This window comes from Pyrenophora tritici-repentis, chromosome 6, assembly GCF_003171515.1.
Source record: "Pyrenophora tritici-repentis strain M4 chromosome 6, whole genome shotgun sequence".
Taxonomy (NCBI): Eukaryota; Fungi; Ascomycota; class Dothideomycetes; order Pleosporales; family Pleosporaceae; genus Pyrenophora; species Pyrenophora tritici-repentis.
The window spans coordinates 2,729,728-2,748,851 of NC_089395.1; the positions used below are offsets into that span (position 1 = coordinate 2,729,728).

The 19,124-nt window shown below is 51.3% G+C and overlaps 8 protein-coding genes across 8 annotated transcripts; 6 read left to right on the top strand and 2 right to left on the bottom strand.

Annotated features, from left to right (window-relative positions):
• Positions 1-399: 399 nt before the first annotated feature.
• Positions 400-1,182, top strand: PtrM4_122650 (acetyltransferase; the record flags this gene model as incomplete). The annotated part of the gene is made up of 2 exons (XM_001935507.2): positions 400-697; positions 791-1,182. 2 exons carry the CDS (start codon positions 400-402, stop codon positions 1,180-1,182), a joined length of 690 nt encoding a protein of 229 aa, XP_001935542.1.
• A 334-nt stretch (positions 1,183-1,516) lies between these two features.
• On the top strand, positions 1,517-3,454 carry PtrM4_122660 (SacC, Beta-fructosidase (levanase-invertase); the record flags this gene model as incomplete). The annotated part of the gene is made up of 2 exons (XM_001935508.2): positions 1,517-1,697; positions 1,746-3,454. 2 exons carry the CDS (start codon positions 1,517-1,519, stop codon positions 3,452-3,454), a joined length of 1,890 nt encoding a protein of 629 aa, XP_001935543.1.
• Positions 3,455-4,599: 1,145 nt separating this feature from the next.
• On the top strand, positions 4,600-5,970 carry PtrM4_122670 (uncharacterized protein; the record flags this gene model as incomplete). Its single annotated transcript, XM_066108532.1, has 1 exon — positions 4,600-5,970. One exon carries the CDS (start codon positions 4,600-4,602, stop codon positions 5,968-5,970), a length of 1,371 nt encoding a protein of 456 aa, XP_065961717.1.
• A 268-nt stretch (positions 5,971-6,238) lies between these two features.
• Positions 6,239-6,820, top strand: PtrM4_122680 (putative GNAT family acetyltransferase; the record flags this gene model as incomplete). The annotated part of the gene is made up of 1 exon (XM_001935509.1): positions 6,239-6,820. One exon carries the CDS (start codon positions 6,239-6,241, stop codon positions 6,818-6,820), a length of 582 nt encoding a protein of 193 aa, XP_001935544.1.
• Positions 6,821-7,660: 840 nt separating this feature from the next.
• Positions 7,661-7,873, top strand: PtrM4_122690 (uncharacterized protein; the record flags this gene model as incomplete). The annotated part of the gene is made up of 1 exon (XM_066108533.1): positions 7,661-7,873. The coding sequence occupies one exon, from the start codon at positions 7,661-7,663 to the stop codon at positions 7,871-7,873; it is 213 nt and encodes a 70-aa protein (XP_065961718.1).
• Positions 7,874-9,536: 1,663 nt separating this feature from the next.
• PtrM4_122700 (HepA, Superfamily II DNA-RNA helicase, SNF2 family) lies at positions 9,537-10,412 on the top strand (the record flags this gene model as incomplete). Its single annotated transcript, XM_001935510.2, has 1 exon — positions 9,537-10,412. The coding sequence occupies one exon, from the start codon at positions 9,537-9,539 to the stop codon at positions 10,410-10,412; it is 876 nt and encodes a 291-aa protein (XP_001935545.2).
• A 267-nt stretch (positions 10,413-10,679) lies between these two features.
• PtrM4_122710 (Peroxidase-2 domain containing protein) lies at positions 10,680-12,127 on the bottom strand (the record flags this gene model as incomplete). Its single annotated transcript, XM_066108534.1, has 3 exons — positions 10,680-10,976; positions 11,158-11,757; positions 11,813-12,127. The coding sequence occupies 3 exons, from the start codon at positions 12,125-12,127 to the stop codon at positions 10,680-10,682; spliced, it is 1,212 nt and encodes a 403-aa protein (XP_065961719.1).
• Positions 12,128-16,457: 4,330 nt separating this feature from the next.
• On the bottom strand, positions 16,458-18,262 carry PtrM4_122720 (ribose-phosphate pyrophosphokinase 1; the record flags this gene model as incomplete). The annotated part of the gene is made up of 5 exons (XM_066108535.1): positions 16,458-17,105; positions 17,150-17,862; positions 17,912-17,985; positions 18,031-18,082; positions 18,130-18,262. 5 exons carry the CDS (start codon positions 18,260-18,262, stop codon positions 16,458-16,460), a joined length of 1,620 nt encoding a protein of 539 aa, XP_065961720.1.
• Positions 18,263-19,124: the final 862 nt, after the last annotated feature.

The window sequence follows — 19,124 nt, forward strand, 5'->3', positions numbered from 1 at the left end:
CACGGATAAGAGCGCGTCTCCACGAGGCTGGACCGCGGGCAAGCTAACCGGAAGAAGACAGTAGCGCATGCTGCTGACGTAACGCGCCTTGCTCCAAACAAACCCAACATTACCGTGCTACCTGCTACCGCTACCTCGGTAGTGCTTGTTGCCGCAGTTATCAATGGATGACTGGGTTGTTCCGAAGAAGACTACAAGGCTTTTTGATGCTGGAAATACGCCGTCGTGAGCCTTCTAGCGCGAAACCATCTTCGGTCGCTGCAGACCTAGAACAGCAGCTAGCCACCTTGGATCTCCTGTCGCCTTGAACCCTTTATATCTGCATCTACTCTCAAGCCCTTCCATTGTTCTCGGGATTTCTTTCAATTCCGCAGACCAAGCTCAATCCAATACCCCGCCATGCCAATCCGGCCCGCAACCCCATCTGACGAGCCTGCCATGGTCTCCGTCCTAGCCTCGGCCTTTTGGGATGATCCGCTTTGGGTCCTGATACTCCCCCACCGCAACAAATACCCAGAAGATGTCAACTCGTATTGGTCCGACCAGCTCCGTAAGAGCTGGTCCAAGCCCAATGAAAGACAACTTGTTTCCACCGTCAATGTTGATGGGACGGAGAAAGTAGTGGGGGTAGCCGTCTGGCAGCGACAAGGCGATGATGCAGGAAAGCAAAAGGTGGAAGACGAGTGGGTTGATGTTGGTGAGCAAAACCAAAATCCCCTAAATACGCTATCTTTATAGACTCGGTGGTACCATGCGTATTAGCAGTCTGTTTGTACTAAGGCTCCATCAGGTTCAGATGCTTTCCGCCCTCTCCCTGATACTCCAAATCGTGCCGTTGATCCCAACAAGGTCAACATTCTGGAAGATTCCCACCCTTTCGCCGCGCACTTGTGGAGCGGTGAGCGAAGGAACAACTGGTATCTCGTGCTCTGCGGCGTCCACCGGGACTACGCTGGCAAAGGGCTCGGACGAGAGCTTGTGCTTTGGGGCCTCGAGCGCGCCAGGGAGGAGAACGTGCACGCAAGCTGTGTCACAAGTCCGGGCACTGAAAGATTCTATCTACGATGTGGGTTCGACGAGATAGTGGGAAATTGTAACGAAGGAGAAGGTAACCCATTGAACGGTGTTGCAGGAGGGGATGCGCTTTTCATGTATCCCAAGAAGAAGGAGGCAGGCAATTGAGGGCTCTGCTGCCTTTAGCACATTTTTGAAGCAACTCTTGACATCTGCAAGTTTGTGCAATGTTAGTACTGCATCGCATTGCACTACCAAGCAACGATATCGGCTGGCGGTATAGGTACCTTACTCGCCAGTGGGACAACGGCTTCTAGTTCGGCCAATTGAATTCTTCCCGAACAACTACCCGGGAAAATTGCGGGGAAGAACCAGCATCCTTTTCTTGACTGTCGTCATCGCGCAGCTGATATGATATTGTGACATGAATAAGTACCAGAAAGGCACCTCAAGATGTCGCCTGTAGAAATATTCCGAATTGCTTCTGGAACTATATGCAGCCATGAAGATCACATCACCAATTTTGGTGTCTCTTGCAGGACTAACGTCAAGCCATATCATTCCTCGTCAAGGATCAATCGATTATAACGTTGCTCCGCCAAACCTTTCCACGCTAGCTAATGTCTCTTTATTCAACACATGGCGACCAAAAGCGCACGTTCTTCCGACATATGGTCAGATAGGTAAGAATTGAATCATACCAATCTGAACCTCAACTAACCAATCTATAGGCGACCCATGCATGCACTATACTGACCCCAAAACCGGCATCTTCCACGTAGGATACCTCCACAACGGCGCATCAGGTGCAACAACAAGCAACCTAGTTACCTACACAGATTTGAATCCCAACTCTGAGCCCTTCATCCGCGCAGGCGGCCTCAATGACCCCCTCTATGTGTTCGACGGTAGTGTAATTGAGCGCGGAATTAACGGTACACCTACACTACTCTACACCAGCGTGAGCTACCTACCCATTCAATGGACCGTCCGTTATACCAAAGGAAGCGAAACCCAATCCCTCGCCGTGGCCACAGACGGAGGAAGGAACTTTACCAAGTCCAACATTGGCCCCGTAATCCCTAGCCCTCCATTTGCCGTAAACGTCACGGGATTCAGAGACCCGTATGTTTTCCAAAACACACAAGTCGACAGCCTGTTGGGAAAGCGGGAGGGGACCTGGTATACCGTCATTTCCGGCGGTGTGCATGGCAAAGGCCCAAGCTTGTTCCTGTATGCTCAATACGACGATGAAGATGCCGATCTGTTCCAGACATGGGAGTATCTGGGCGAATGGTGGCATGAGCAGGCAAACACGACGTGGACTGAAGAGGGCTGGGCCGGACGTTGGGGCTTCAACTTCGAAGTTGCAAACTACTTTGCTCTGGACAAGCACGGTGCTAACCCCAAGGGTGAAACTTTCGTCACCGTGGGTGCAGAGTGGAGTTATACGCCAATCATCCCGCAAGTCTCAGACAACAGAGACATGCTCTGGGCCGCTGGAAAGCAAACCCTCGTCGACGGAAAACTGACATTCGAGCCCACCATGGCTGGAAGACTAGATTCCGGACGCTCCGCGTACGCAGCTGCTGGCAAAGTCCTGCCCGCGGACTCGCAAGCTAGCTGGTCAAGCGGCGCACCCGATCGCTTCATCACGTACGTATGGCTAACAGGCGACTTCTACGGAACCGCAAAACAATTCCCCACCGCACAGCAAAACTGGACCGGCTCCCTGCTTCTCCCCCGCGAACTCAGCGTCGGCTACCTAAACGTCGTCGACAACGAACTTTCGCGGGAAAAGGGCTCGTGGAGAATCGACTGCGAGAACAGTGACGGTACTCTCACACTAGCGACATTGCACCAGAAGATCGCGCGGGAACCTTATGCTGCGTTTACGAAGAACGCGACTGGCACTATCACACAATCTGGTGGAAGAGTTTCCCAGACCACGAAGTTTAAGACAAGTCCAAAGTCGAAGCATTACATGTTGTCCGCCAGTTTGACTTTCCCATCACGCTCAGAGTCGCTGAAAGCTGGCTTCAATATCCTCACAGGCGCACGTGAATCCACACCTATTTACTACCAATTCTCCAACGAAAGCTTCATCGTCGATCGCTCAAATTCTTCTGCGGCGGCGGCGACTACATCTGGTATCGCCAATGACAATGAGACTGGAAAGTTCCGCTTGTTTGATGTTGCTGGCGGCAATGGAACGCAGGTTGAGACGTTGGATTTGACCATTGTGGTAGATGGCGGCGTTGTGGAAGTTCATGCTAATAATCGGTTTGCGTTGAGCACTTGGTTACGGAGCTGGTATGCGGATAGCACCGGTATTGAGTTCTTTGTGGAGGGTGGTGAGGTTACTTTCAGCGAGGTCAAGGTTTGGGAGGGTCTTGTTGATGCATGGCCGCAGCGGAAGAGCGTCGTTCAAAGCGCATGAAGTGTATATACAATTAACTTGTAAATATAATATCTGTTGAGAATATCTGGGTTCAGTCCAGGTAGAAGGTGCTTGGGGGTCACATGATGTGCTGGTGTGGCAGGCACTGCCCGGTGGGCAATGGCATCCACCACAACAGCCTGAGAGGTGGACACATAACACGATAGTCAATACAATACGTTGCAGCCACCCCGCCTTGTCCCTCCTCCCACTCGGTTATCCATAGTAGTCATACTACTAGAGGGACCTTGTTCCAATAATATCAGCATAGTATATAATTAGTTCAAAAGCCGTCCAGTACTTTCAAAAGGTTCTACAAGAAGTGGCACGATCATCCGTTTCTTCTACTGGTTCGTAACATAATCAGTTGAGTCGAGGTGAGAAAGCATAAACAGCAAAAATTCAGTTTGTTTCTAGGAGCATGACGTGTAAAGATGTGCAGCCTCGCAGGCTATCATCCAGATGAAAGAGCAAAAAAAAACGGGTCTTACCGCGACTCGAACGCGGGGCCTCTCGCAAGTGTGCTCAGGTTGTCCACCCTAAGCGAGAATCATACCACTAGACCATAAGACCGTACAACACGCTTCTCACGTGATTGATGGGAGAATGTGCTGTAATATATAATATATTGACGGATAATGCAGACAGCCTCTAGAGATGGTGCCCGATGGAAGGGCTGAAGATGTGGGGCACGTTCCAGAAGGTCGTTCCACCTTTTGCCGACTTCGTATAAAACCAAATTTCGCAACTCTGGCCAATTGTGGATACAGCGCCAACCGATAACATGATCCATGGGCGAGCGGCGCACACGGGCGAGCGGCGCACCCCACCAACTTTACTCACCTTACTGATCTTAATCTACAATGGCTCAACGCAGCGCTACTCAATTACTATCAAATGAAGCAGATATTCAGCTTGCTATCTCATCTATTAATGCGCACCAGATCTAAGGTACCCGTACTGCTGCAGTAGTCTACAACGTAGCCGAAACAACGCTCCGCCGCCGACGCGCTGGTATACCTGCCCGACGCGATTGCCCGCCCAACTCAAGGAAGCTTACCCAGAGAGAAGAGGAGGTGATTATTAGCTATATACTTCAGCTAGATCTGCGTGGATTTGCGCCTACCTACACAGCTGTACGTGATATGGCTGATAAGCTGCTGGCTGCGCGTGGTGGAGAGCAGGTTGGAGTCAACTGGCCATCTACCTTTGTTAAGCGTACAGACAGTCTTCGGACGTGTTTCAACCAAGCGTACGATAGGCAGAGAGCTCTTTGTGAGGATGCAACATTAATAAAGAGGTGGTTTAAGCTTGTAGAAGAGACAAAGGCTGAGCTAGGTATCTGCGATGAGGACGTCTACAACTTTGATGAAGCTGGCTTTATGATGGGCAAGATTACAACGCAGCTAGTTATAACAGGAGCAGAGAGGAGAGGCAGGCCGAAGAGTATTCAGCCAGGCAATCGCGAGTGGGTAACGCTGATCGCTGCTATCAGCGCTGCTGGCTGGTCAGTCCCACCGTTCCTCATCTTCGCTGGCCAGTACCACCTATCAGCCTGGTATAAGGAAGCTGAGATCCCACGCGACTGGGCGATCGCAGTCAGCGATAATGGCTGGACGAATAATGAGCTTGGAGTTGAGTGGCTAAAGCACTTCAACGCTCACACGCAGGCTCGTAGTGTAGGCGCGCGTCGCCTGCTTATTATTGATGGCCATAAGAGCCACCAATCTCTAGAGTTCCAGGAGCTCTGCAAGGAGAACAATATCCATACGCTCTGTATGCCTCCTCACTCATCTCACCTACTCCAGCCACTTGATGTTGGCTGCTTCTCGCCATTGAAGCGCGCGTACAGCCGTGAGGTGGAGAGCCTTATGCGCAACCACATCAACCACATCACCAAGCTAGAGTTTCTGCCAGCGTTCAAGGCAGCATTTGATCAAGCGTTCACGCCAGCCAATATCTGCTCAGCCTTCCGCGGCGCAGGCCTTGTTCCTCTACAACCAGAGGCTGTTCTATCAAAGGTAGATGTACAACTGCGTACACCTACTCCTCCAGCAGCTCTGCCAGAGGCTCCCTGGGTAGCTCAAACGCCGAGCAACGCGCGTGAGCTTGAGGCTCAGTCAAGCCTAATACGTGAGCGCGTGCGCCAGCACAAGAGCTCATCACCAGCTTCAATTATTATGGCGATTGACCAGCTAAAGAAGGGCGCCGAGGTGATGATGCTCTCTGCTGAGCTGATGCGCGATCGGATCTCTAGTCTTGAGAAGGCCAATAGCGCAGCCTCAGAGCGTAGGCGGCGCTCTAAAAGGCGTATACAGAAGCATGGAGTACTCACAAAGGGAGCTGGAGAGGACATACTGGCTCAAAATGAGGCTGACCAGCAGATTGCTCATGAAGAGCGTCAAGGAGGAGCGCGATCAGGCCTCAGCCAGCGGGCTCAAAGGCGCTGCACTAGGTGCAAGGAGACTGGGCACAACTCGCGCACATGCAAGACTGATACTATTAATATAGAGTAATCTACTGTATCAATATCTAGCAATAATATTATCGCGTTGTTGAGATGCATCGCTTTAAAGTTGCAAAAGTTGGTGGGGTGCGCCGCTCGCCCATGGATCATGTTATCGGTACGCCCTTTAGGCAACATTCTGTCCCAGGGGTATCTTGTGCATTAAGAATTAAGCCTTGCTCAATTCACTGCAACGGCTAGAGGATATTTCCTCGTTCAAGGTCTGCACCCGGGAAACATTCAACATTACGAAGTCAGCGAAGACACAACAAGCGAACATGACCCAAAGCACGCGACCAGAAGTCTGGATCCGCCCCGCCATCTTCACAGACGACAAAGAAATTGTGGGGCAGCTATTTCTTGCATACGCACGCTCATTGCCCATCAGCCTCGACTTCCAAAATTTCGAACACGAATTGGCGGCTTTACCGGGGAAATATGCGAGCGAAAAGGGCGGTGCAGTGTGGTTGGCATATGCGACAATAGAACAGGAGCCTGCCAACACCAGCAAAGGACAGAAAGAGCAAGCTATAGGATGCATAGCTATTCGACCATTCTTCTCTACACCTACTATAGCTGAGTCGGCAACTTTGCTGTCGAATACAACGTCGCCTACAACTACAACATGTGAGCTCAAGCGACTCTATCTTACACCTACATCTCGCGGTCTTGGCGTGTCCAAATTACTGATGGATGTCGCGATTTCGCATGCGAGGAAACTGGGGTACAAAGAGATGCTACTTGACACGCTGAGTAGTATGGCGCCGGCGAGGAAGCTGTATAAAGGGTATGGATTTGAGGAGATTAGTAGCTACTACGAGAGTGTGGAGGATGCCGTGTTTTATCGGTTAGTGCTTTAAATAGATGTATTTGAACCTACCGTGATGACTTCGCAGGAGGTTTAATGCGCAGAACCATCTCATCTCACACGGAAGGAAACTAGATTAGGCAATTTCTGATAGGTGTTGGATACTGTATTTAATATAGTGAATTAAAGGCCTAGGTAAAGGCTTAGGGACACGTTTTCTATAGTATAGAAAAGAAACTCGATTAGGTAGTTTCTAATTAGTGTTGGATACTGTGTTTAGTATAGTGAATTAAAGGTCCGGGTTGAAGGTCTAGGGACATAGATGCGCAGAACCATCCTATCTCGCACGGAAGGAAACTAGATCAGGTAATTTCCTTTTACTGTTGGATACTGTATAGATTATAGTGAATTGAAGGTCTGGTTGAAGGCCTGGGAACTACGTTTTCCGTAGTATAGGTGTCACGATAACTTCATGTAACAGAAGAATCAGGAGAAACGCGCTGTGACCCGGGTGTCATAAAATACTAGACATACCAGTAAAAAAACCACTGTAGTCGCCAGACACGTCTATTGGGTGCTTGCCCATACTGTCCAGTGTTTTATGTCACCCAGGTGTTGTGGTGTTGATGCTTGGCAGGTGGTAATTGGAGGCGTGATCGCGCGTCTCCCAAAACGTCATCGATTTCCGCTTAGCGCGTCGTCTTTCATCGCGAACGCGATCGCATGCGCTCATCGCCACCTGCCCCTGGAATTAGTATCAACACAACTTACAATACCTCACTCTTCCTTTGCATTCTAAATTCCATCTGAACGCGTCATGCCCGCTTCTTCTATTACGGGTGCAGCGTCAGAAACTAAATCTACACCTGCCTCTTCACCCCCGCCAGCCGACATGGATACAAAGAACGTGCCGGAGTCATTGCAAGCGGAAGAGGAGCGCATCAGGGCCCAGCGCGAGAAAGATGACGCGAAACGAGACGCGCAATTGGAGAAGGAGAGACAGGAGGATATCAAAAGTGGGAGAGAGGTCTTGGATAAGAAGTTCCAGCAATTGGAGTTTTTGATGAACAAGAGCAAGGTTAGTACTACCTCTTACATGGAATAGAGTAGAATCATCGTTGCATCTTGGACAATGGCTAACAAGTAAAACGTAGCTGTATGCGACCGTCATGCTTGCGCAAATGCAACGGCAAGAAGAAGAAGAGCAGGCTCAAGACGAAAAGACAAAAGGCCAGACTACAAAACGTGAAAAGAATGCAGAAAAGACGGCAGCTGAATCACAACGACGAGCGACACGCGGATCCGCAGCGAGCGCACCCAAGACAGACGAGCCTGAAACAACACCAAAGAGAGGTCGCGGAAGGCCAAAGAAACAGGACAATAAAGGCAATGCGAAGCTGAAGAAGCAAGGTTCGGATATATCCAGCTACTTCAGCAAAGCCGACCTGGAGAAGAAGACAGACCACAAGAATGTTGGGGATGCGCTGAAAGAGGCGGCGGAAGAGGACAAAGACAATGTCAAGACAAGCGATATCGGAATGACTGACTTGAAGTCGGCGCGACAACCGAAACTGGTCACTGGTGGCACAATGCGATCATATCAGTTGGAAGGTCTTGAGTGGATGGTGTCACTCTACAACAACGGCATCAATGGCATTCTGGCAGACGAGATGGGTCTGGGCAAGACGATACAAACCATTGCTATGCTTGCGCACTTGTGGGAGAACAAATCATACGGTCCCTTTTTGATCGCTGCGCCGCTCAGTACCACGAGTAATTGGGTGGCAGAATTTGAGAAATGGACACCAACCCTGCCTGTCATGCTATACCATGGCGACAAGAAGGAGCGCGAGAGATTACGCAAGACCCGGCTACGGAACCCGGGGACTGCAGATTTTCCTATCATGATCACTAGCTACGAGATTTGCATGAACGATCGCAAGTATCTTACGAGCTTCGGCTGGCAATTCATCATTATCGATGAGGGACATCGCATCAAGAATCTTGATTGCCGGCTCATTCGCGAGTTGCAGCAGTTTCAGTCGGCGAACCGTCTGCTCATCACTGGTACGCCACTGCAAAATAATCTTACGGAACTGTGGTCATTGCTACATTTCTTGCTACCTACGGTTTTTGACAAGCTATCCACATTCGAGAGCTGGTTCGACTTCTCTGGACTGAAGGACAAGTCGAGCTTCGAACAATTACTTTCAGAAGAGAGGCAGCAATACCTGGTCAAGTCGCTACACGCGGTGTTGAAGCCGTTTTTACTTCGTCGAGTCAAGACGGACGTGGAAAGCTTGATGCCTAAGAAGCGGGAGTATGTGCTGTATGCGCCGTTGACAGCCATGCAACGAGAGCTGTACCAGGCCATTCTCGATGGCACCAGTCGGTCTTATCTTGAAGAGAAAGCTGTCGAGAGGCTAAGCATCGGTCTAAGCAGCAGAGCAGGGACACCCCTCAGCATCCGCAGTAACAATGGCGGCCTCAAGCGCAAGGCTTTGAGTAGGTTGAACACACCCAGCAAGAGTGCCAAGACGTCCCGTGCAGGCACCCCGGCGTCAGTCGCATCGACAAGAAGCAGAGGTCGACCAAAAAAGAACTACGAAGAAGTCAGCGATAATGAGTTTTTTGACAACATGGACAAACCAGAGGAGGAGGAAGAGGAGGAGGAGCTCAGCTCTGACGCAGAAGACGAGAAAATCCGCGCTGCAACCTTTGAAATCGCTAAACGTCAACTCATGCAGAAGAAGCTCGGTAACCCAATCATGCAACTCCGACTCTGCTGTAACTCGCCCTACAACTTCTTCAACCCCTTTATCAAAGCCGACACCGATGGCACCGAAACCTTTGCCTCGGAGACAGAGCCAGATGAGACGATCGTCTCCACGTCAGGCAAGATGCTCCTCCTTGACTCCCTCCTCCCCGAACTCATCCGCCGAGGCCACAAAGTCCTCATCTTCTCGCAATTTACAACAACTCTCGATCTCCTGGGTCACTACCTCGACCTGCGGTCCTGGAACTACGCCCGCATTGACGGCTCAGTAGCGCAAACAGACCGTCAAGAGCAGATACTCGCCTTCAACAAGCCCTCGACTACCAAAGAGGCAGCGGATATTTTCATCTTGTCAACACGTGCCGGTGGCCAAGGCATCAACCTCGCAGCCGCTGATACAGTCATTCTATTCGACAGCGACTGGAACCCCCAACAAGACCTCCAAGCCATGGACCGCGCCCATCGTATCGGCCAAACAAGAAACGTCATCGTGTACCGCTTTGCCACGCGCAACACCGTCGAGCAGAAACTGCTTGAATCCGCGGAAGCGAAGCGTAGGCTGGAGAAACTGGTTATCAGAAAAGGTGGTGTGCGGAATGATCGCGGGAGTGGGCGTGGGAATGACAAGGAGCAGGAGGTTGAGGAGCTGCAGAGACTGTTGAGGAGGAGTGATGGGGAGAAGTTTGATGTTGAGGGTACGGAGGTGGGGAAGATTCTGGGGGAGGAGGAATTGGAGATTTTGCTGGATAGGAGTGAGGAGGCGTATGAGAGGGCGGAGAGGGGGTTGGATATTGGGGGCGAAGGGAAGGTGTTTCAGGCTGTGGGGAAGAGGGAGGAGGGAGCTCTTATGGAGGGCTTGAGAGCGTGATAAATAAGATAGTTTTGTTGCGCTTGTTTTATAGTTTTAGTTGTGTTGGATAGATCCATGCCATTTATTTTGCCCACAACACGTTACTTGAATAGAGATGGATGATGTCATGAGTTGTAGTAACATATAGTTATATTCGACATTAACTAAAGCACTCTTTTCATTGAGTACGTATATGGAAAATCCTCCTATCGAGAAAAAAAAGTGAACTCGTAAGTAAACTATCAATAAAACCATTCAACCCCTCACCCACATCCACACCTATATCTACCCATAAACCGGATTCCTCTGATAACCCGGAAACTGCTTCAACTGCTCCGCGTCAATCGCTTTCAACTCGGGGCAACCCAACGTCGCCATTAAGTTTCCCACAATATTCGTCAGCGCACTGAGCGCACCAAGCAACAGATCGGGCTTCGCTTGAGCAGCGGTCTGGTAAAGGAAGCAGGCGAGGTTATTTCCCTCTAGCATGTTTCCAGAGCTGAACACGCCGCCGGACAGATCTCCAACGTTGACGCCGACGAAGCTGTTGGGCTTGCCAGTGTTGCCGCCGATGCTGATGAACTTTGGATGGAGGCCTGCGGCGGCGAGGGCGTCGGCGGCGAAGTATGTAGTTTCGTAGGGATATTCTATGGCGCGGCGGTACTGGGTGGGTGTTAGTGTGTGGTCATATCATGATGGAATTATTCCGTGGTAGACAGAAGGAGAGTCGGGTGAATGAATGAATGAATGGAATGTTGCTTACCCAGTTATCCGGAATACGCTCAGTACCCACAATAGCCTTGTAGTTACCGCTGTTTCCCTGGACACCGAACCATGACTGCAGCACCTCAGACGACAAAATACCGGCGGGGTGCTCAGCGCTATGGTTGGCCATGAAACGGTAGATAAAGGTGTACGCTGCAGGTTGCACCAACATACCGGAAAAGGGGCCATTGAAGAAGTACGGGTTACTAGAAACCTGCTGATCGAAGCGACGGTTTCGGAACGCTGTTAGGCTCTCCATTGTAATACCTCCAGGGGACATGTCGACGAGTTCCTGGAACTGAGATGTCACGACCTTGTAGTTGTTGCCGCCTTGGTAGAGGTCGGGCCGCGTGGGTGAGGCATCGGTTTCGTATTTGTTGTGGGAACCACTGAGGCCGTTGCCGTTGAGGGCTCCGCCGAGGAGGCCTTCGAGGACACCCGGTGGTGTGCCACCCATGGACCAGGTTAATATGTTGCCGTCTAGGGCGCCGGCGAGGACGGTCAGGAAGGTTCCCAGGAGGACGCCCATGCCGACAACGCGTTGGGTCACTTCGACGTATTGTGTGACAGTGGCGACGCCATTGTGTGGAAGGAAGTTCTAGGGTTTGTCAGTGTTGTTACCTCCATGGAGAAGTCTTCTAGGAGTCACATACGTGGTTTGCAAGGGCGTTTAAACCCGGACAGGGTCCTCTGAGGTCGTTTGGTCCAGGGGCAACATACTCGTGCCCTGAGCCCCTAGATACGTTGACGTACTGTGCCCGAGCATTGAAGATGGGAACGGGTTCGAAGACGGCAGTGACAGCACCGATACCCTGTTGCCGACCCTTCATGAGCCTCGCCGCCTCGGTTGCTCGCTTCAGGAGTTCAGGATCATGACCAGCGGCATCTAAGATAGCCGTCGGCCATGCGTTTGCCAGTGGTGCCGCGGCAAGCAGCGCCAAGTGAAGTGAAGAAGAAGAGAAGAGCATCTTGTCTTTCTACAAATGGGAAACTCAAGGGGCTGACAGTCAAGTGTCGAGATCAAAGTGATCGAGCGAGAGAGCCATCTATATAAGTACCCAGGCTACATGCTACAAATGCAAATAGCTTCCTCTCCCCGTTACCGGCCGCCATCGGTGTCGACATATCCAGGACCCTTGACGCGATGAATGACGGACTGTTACTCAAAGTAGTAGTCGTGCAAAAGAAGCCGCGGTCAAAGCCACTGTCCCAGCACAAGACCCCGCTGTCGATCTACTAGACGTATCAATATAGTGAATAGCGTCCCTCCAAGTGCCGCTCATCTCCATGCCAGAAACCTAAAACGGCCTCTAGCGGCCCATGTAGCTGACGAACCCTCCTTCTATGATTCGCACGTTACCACCTTTCCATTTCCAAACCGAGCACAACCTTTGTTGAACCAAGCGTCTGGGGTAAGTAGTCTAGTAATCCGCGCCATCACAGTTCAGCTGATGATGCATGCACATGTGGTCGACTTTGTCTTGGAAATACATCACCCAGCCAATATCTTCTCCCCGGTAAGCGCGCCAGCAACCCGTCCGTGCCGTAAACAGGTGGGCATAGGACCCCAAACTCGACATACACCACGGGATGCCTACACGTTCCCAAACAAGTTATCTGCCCAGTCTACTTACATACGTCCCATGTCGATCGCGGTAGTTATTCAGGGGTCGCGCATAACGGAACCAGACTAAGCCGGGCCAATGGGAGAGGATAGGTACTTTGTGGCGCCAATCGTGGACAACGGCCGTGTACCCGTAGACTTGCCACATCTGGTACAAGATCAGCGGTTTTTACCCACTTCGCCGTCTGACGTCGTCGTTCTAAGTTGCATGCTAGGGCTGGTGTGTTATTGTTGCTAACTATCGTGACAGGAGGAGCTACCGGTACGGGGGAGCTACGGTGCAGCAGCCTGCCTCGGTCCAGATGGCGACGACGTGGCAATGGGGAGGTGCCCGCCTGCGCACCTGCCTCATTTCAACAAACTCCGCAACATGGCTAGAGTCCTGTACGTTTGCCCGACCGGATCTAGTAATAGGGTTACATGGAGGATGGAAGGGGGAATCGTGGTTATGTTGTTGGTGCGTAGTCGGAGGAAGGGAAGGAAGGAAGATCTTACGATTCTGGTGCAAGAAAATTGGTCATATTAACATCGAGTTTCTCTTGGAGGACCTTGTCCTAACATGAGACTGTGTGACAAAAATCGATAAAGGTAACGTTCAACCAGATCCATACAGATTCAATTCCCCAAACCCAGGTCCCTGGACAAACATCACCGTCGTCTTTGTTTTTCAGCCCCAAAATCTAAAATCCAGACCCTTTTCCTCTTTCTAAAGAACCGACGAAAAAGCAACTGAACCCGCTATAAACGCTCCGATGCACATCTAGAGAAAGCCTTCCTTAGTCTCCGTCCACTCAGGCAGCAAGTCCGACGGCGTACCCTCTGCTTTCTAGCCCAGCCCAACTAACCTCTTTGTTCCTGCATGTGTCTAGACCCTCTTGGCTTTTGACAGACACAACGGAGCTACAAGTTATGGTTGCATCATGTGGAATTCTTCGTTTGCGCTGGTGAAGGCGCTAGGAGATGCGCGTGGCGAGCGGTTGTTGCCGTTGTGGCGTTCGCCGCAGACTCCGCAACAATCAATCGATTGACATGATTGATTCCTATATAGGTTAAAGAATTACTTCATTAGGCAGCCTTTAACCTATCATGCCGATCCGATTGATTGTTGCGGAGTCTGGTTCGCCGTGGACGGGACTAGGAGGGAGATTGCGCTGGCGTGACTGCGGGAAGTAAGTACCACTGGGTGGCCAAGGGCCGATGAGATATGTTTCAGAGCTGTTGTACTTGGGGGATGGAAGAGGGAAAGGGGGGTGCTAGTGAGGTACCTGGACGCATGACACGCTGGCAGTGTGAAGGCATGGGTGAAAGATAAAAGTATATCTATCAGTCAAGGGAATGAGGTGTTTGACAGAAGTCTAAAGCTTCTTTACGAAAGTACATTGGCAAAAGGAGGAACTAATCTTCAGTGCGACCTTGGTCTTTTTGTTCACATGCTCTCTTAACTTCTCCTGCCCCTCTTAGCCAGACCACCACCCGTACGATGCTGATCAACGAATTTTCCCGAACAGCCTCTTCCAAAAATTTACTAATCACCGCACTCTTCCAAACTCCCTCTTCCAAACTTCCCATCTCCCTCTCCCCCCCCCCCCTCCATCTCCCTCTCCCTTTCCTCCCTCTTCATCCTTCCACCCTATCACACCTCCACCACCTCCACCCACCTAACTAGTACAAACCCCAAACTCAACCTGACACCCCCAAAGCACCCTACAATAATCATCGCTCCCATCCCCACACCACCCATAACTCGAACAGCACCTCCCAAACCGACTGCCCGTACAAGTCTGTCCATTCCCATCAGCCCCGCATCTACCGTTTGTACTGGCGTTTGTTGGTATGGGGGCTGCTGTCGAAGACGTCGTCGAGATCGCAGTCGTAGTTGACGGCGAAGAAGACGTGGGCGTAGTCGTCGTTGAGGCGGATGTCGGAACTGCAGTAGACGTCGACGAAGTAAAACTAAAAGACACCGACGACGAAAAACCCCCACATCTCCCAAACCCCCCTCTGCACCCCTCCCCACAATACGCCAACCCGTCGCCGCAGAAAAAGTACTCAGAACAGCATGGTCCGAAGGCTGAGCCGGCGCATGTTGTGGAGTTTCCGCATCGGCCATTTGTGCTGGGTGTTAGGGTTGGTAACGAGGTAGTCGTAGTACTTGTACTTGTACTTGTACGCGTTGTCGTAGAAGTCGTGCTCACCGATGTAGACGTAGACGTAGACGTAGACGCAGAAGTGGATATAGGAGCATCACCACACCTCCCAAACAACGGCTGACACCCCACAATCTCACCGCAAAACTCAAACTCCGTCCCGCAGTATCCGAAACTAGAGCAGCATTGGTTGCTTGTGCAGATTTGGTTGGCGTAGTCTGCGCCGCAGCGGCCGGGGGATGCTTGGCGGGGGGATAGGCGACTTGCTGCTGCTATTGTGCTGTTGTTGTTGGTGGGAAGTTCTAGGGCTGGGGCTGGGGCTGGGAAGACGGCGGCGGCGTGGGTGTTGTACACGGGGTTTATTAGGGGTAGGGCGTGGGGATGTGATGCCGATACTGCAGAAGGCAAGGAGAAAGTAGACAAGGCGATCAGGAGGGTGGGTAGTGTATGATACATTTCCAACTCCGTGGAAACTTCGTTGATGTGATAATGTTGGAACAGAAGCAGTGAAGAAGTAACCCAACCTGAGTATTAAACATATCAAATATCCCTCTTTCCTAGAATAGCCGCACTGCAAGGGAGAACCGGGCGAGAAACCAAAAAAAAACTATATTGAGTATCTGGATACTTGCATCTCACATATTCAATACCCAGCACAGGTCCCGATGACCCGCGACAATGTGGACAAAAACGCAAATGTGCAATTAGAAAATCAAATGAACCCTTCCTTCCAAGCTCCTCTCATTCATCAAGGCTACGACCTTGGCTGTTGGCAACATGTACCTACGCGGCATTGCCATATTGACAATATGGAAGTTGAGTAGATGGGTATATGCCTTTGTGGGGCATTCGTTGTACGACTACCGATGAAGTGGGGCTTTACCAAATTGCATCCACATCTTGTGATGTCTCGCAACATTTCGCATCTCGTCTCCAATGTCTCGATAAAAGCCTAAATGCAAACCCCCGATAATGCTTTTTGGATTGAGCACCGGGTCCACGAAAGCGAAAAGAAATTCACCACGACTGGACATGCTCCAGCGACAAGACGCTCAGAACAGCACACTGCAGGCTGCGTAACCGGGTAATATGATGTAACAGAGCCTCTCAACCCCAGCATCCCACGATGGGACATGACCAGGGTATAAAAAGGAGAGCTCTGTCTGGTATATAATCTTCCAACGTTCCGTTAAGAGTACACCGTATCGTATCACGGGACTCCTGCAGGCTCAAAGGCCTGCATCGTTGGTGTTTTGATAGAATTTGATCAAGTAGAAGAAGGAGAGCAAGCGAGATGAGTGACATCACAAAGAACCAAACTGATCATGTTTGTACTTACTCGTGTGACCGAAGCATGTCGGATATCCCGTGCATCGTATTCTGCGCCATAATGCATAGAGGCTTTTGGTGCTCTTCACCCATGGGAATCAACTTTCTTAACGCCATACCCATCCCATCCCGCCAACCGATCATGGTAAAATCATATCCACGTACGCCTTGATACATCTCCTTCGTTATCCTCGTTTTTTAGTCGTAATGCAAGAAGAGTTGGGACATGCTCTCTCCGTGATGATTCCTCCTCACTGCCTCAGCCAGGAGATTATCGACATTGATAATCACCAACTTGTCACCAGTCGCCTGCGCCAACTTGTGCTCGGGGATCGGGAATGCATTTGTGATGACAATCTTGTCAATAACATCACAATTGCTCATCTCCTCAAGACAGTCACCTCCAAAGATGCCGTGCGTAGCAAAGCAGTACACCTTGGTGGCACCACCGCGCTTAGCGACAGTCTCGGCAGCTGCGATCCACGACGCGGACTTGTCCATCATGTCGTCGACGATGAAGACAGGGCGGTCTTTGACGTTGCCCACTAGTGTGACCATGGTCTCGAGTTCGGGATTCTTGAGGTCTTCCTCTTCGTCTTCGGAAGAAGCAGCAGCATCGTAGGTGCCACCCAACGCGTGCGAATGTTCCGTCTCTCTATTGCGGGATGACGAGGCGTTGGACATGAAGGACGACATCATTTGTGGGGGAATATCGTCGTTTTCACCATCCGACGGTGCGCGGTTGCGCCATGTGCTGTGCGAGGTTGCAGACATGGCTGGGGAAGGGTGTGTGTCGTCGACAATATGACCTTGTACTAGACGTCCGTGGATGACGTTGCGAGCACGCTGATATCATTAGCACATCCTTATGTTTTCTTGGGGAGACAAACCTCGTCGGTGTATTCCTCGGCACTCTCATCCGCACTCTGCTCTGCCTGCTCTTCTTCGTGCTTGTCGGCGTCGGTACGAATTGGCTCAAGCGGTACTTCTGGCTCGATGATAGAGCCGGCTCGCATCGATTTTGACAGCGGATGGCTTCCTGTTGGTTCCGACCAGCCATTAGCCCGTCGCTGCAAAGGATTCGACGGTAAGCGCTTGAGGTTCGATTTGCCTGGCTCTGCCTTTGGATCAATGGTCATCTTGCTGATGGGAGTTGTGTCCGCGTCAGCATCTAGCGCAGACTCGACAATGTCTTGCTTGTCATACGCGCCATCCAGCCTCAGCTGCTCGAACATTGCGCTTTCGTTCCAGTGCACTGCTGTGCCCGCCCTCCGCCTGTCGGTGGTCACGATGCCGAAGCTGAGCTTCAATGCGTCTGCCAATGATGTAACGCGCTTGGTACCGCCCGGGTTCTTGCTCACAACCACGGCTTCTCGCCAGTTGGGCACATTTACGCGTATCCAGCGAGCGAGGAGGGGCTCGGCGACGAGATTGTCGACGGGGCACTTGAAAAAGCCCTGCATCTGCGAGGCATGGAGGTCGATGGTCATGACATGGCTAACACCGGCAATGTGAAGGAGGTTCGCGACCATACGAGCTGTGATGGCCCCTCGGTGCTGCTTCTTCTTGGATTGGCGCGAGTAGGGAAAGTATGGCATGACGGCTGGTGCTTGTTAGCATCTATCACTGCGCCTTTGAGAAAGCAAACATACCCGTCACCGATTTTGCTGAGCCACCTTTGCAGGCAGAGATCATAATCAGCAATTCCATGACCGAGTCATTGATTCTGACCCATTAGCCATTGTCGCAGACGGAAGGCTACACTACGCACTTCTCACTTCCGCTCTGGACGATGAAGACATCTTTGTTGCGGATTGATGTATCTGCAGCCGATTAGCATGCGATGGCGCTTCAATTCCAAGACACGTACGGATGGTGACTGACGTCTCTCCATTCTTGAACTTGCCCAGGGTCGCTGAGCCAGGCTTCATGCCCAGTCGGTCGCACATGCCCTCGACCAGCTTGGGGTGCGAAGAGCCGCCAAAGACGATTGCGCCCCTCATGGTGGGCGGTCCGAGTAGAGTGATGTTCTCGTAGTGGGCAAACTGCAGGTGAGATGAGTGCCGTTGAGGCCTGTCAAAATTGTTCGACATTCTACGAGAAGCTCGGCCCTCGGGCTCGTCCTGCCCCCACTAAGCGCCCGATGAGGAAACGGCCAACCAGTCTTGCCGGACTCGCGCGCAACAACGTCCGGTGAGCAGCGCTATAAGATTACTACTAGTAAGAGTCAAGTTTGGACGACTATGTCGACCAGAAGAACTAGAAGCGCTGTTTTGGGGAAGAGACCATTAGATGCCTTTACTTTATGTATGCATACGCCCGCATCATTCGATCGTCTTACAAGCCTGTTGCGCTGGCACGCGACCAAATCACCGCACTCCCTGGCCACTCACCATTCTTACCTGGAGCACGATGCACCATGTGCGTCGTCTCATGCATATTCTTCATTACCGCCGTCCAGAATTCCATCAACCTCCATCTCTGGACTCGCTCGTTGCTGAACTAGTGCGCGACGGCCGCTAGGAGAGCCTACCGAAATTCTACCGTGTTACTCGCTGACCGGAGAATACAAAAAGCTCAATACGAAAACGGTAGTCAGTACGGTGTGTTTGAGAAGAATGTCGCAATCAAACTCTCAATCATCAGGCTGCGGACATCCGTTCAAGGTGCGTCAACTCTGCAGTCATGAGCAATGACGGTCCTAGGGAGCTACACATATGGTTTGCTCAAGCCCCATCTTTAGCTATACGTTAGTACCGATCAGTATCAATCCAATTTGGTCCATCCCGTTCTGTTCCAACATATGTTACACAAGCTCACCGCTTTACTCTGTGCCTTTGTGCTCTCTATGCTGAACGTTGCTCA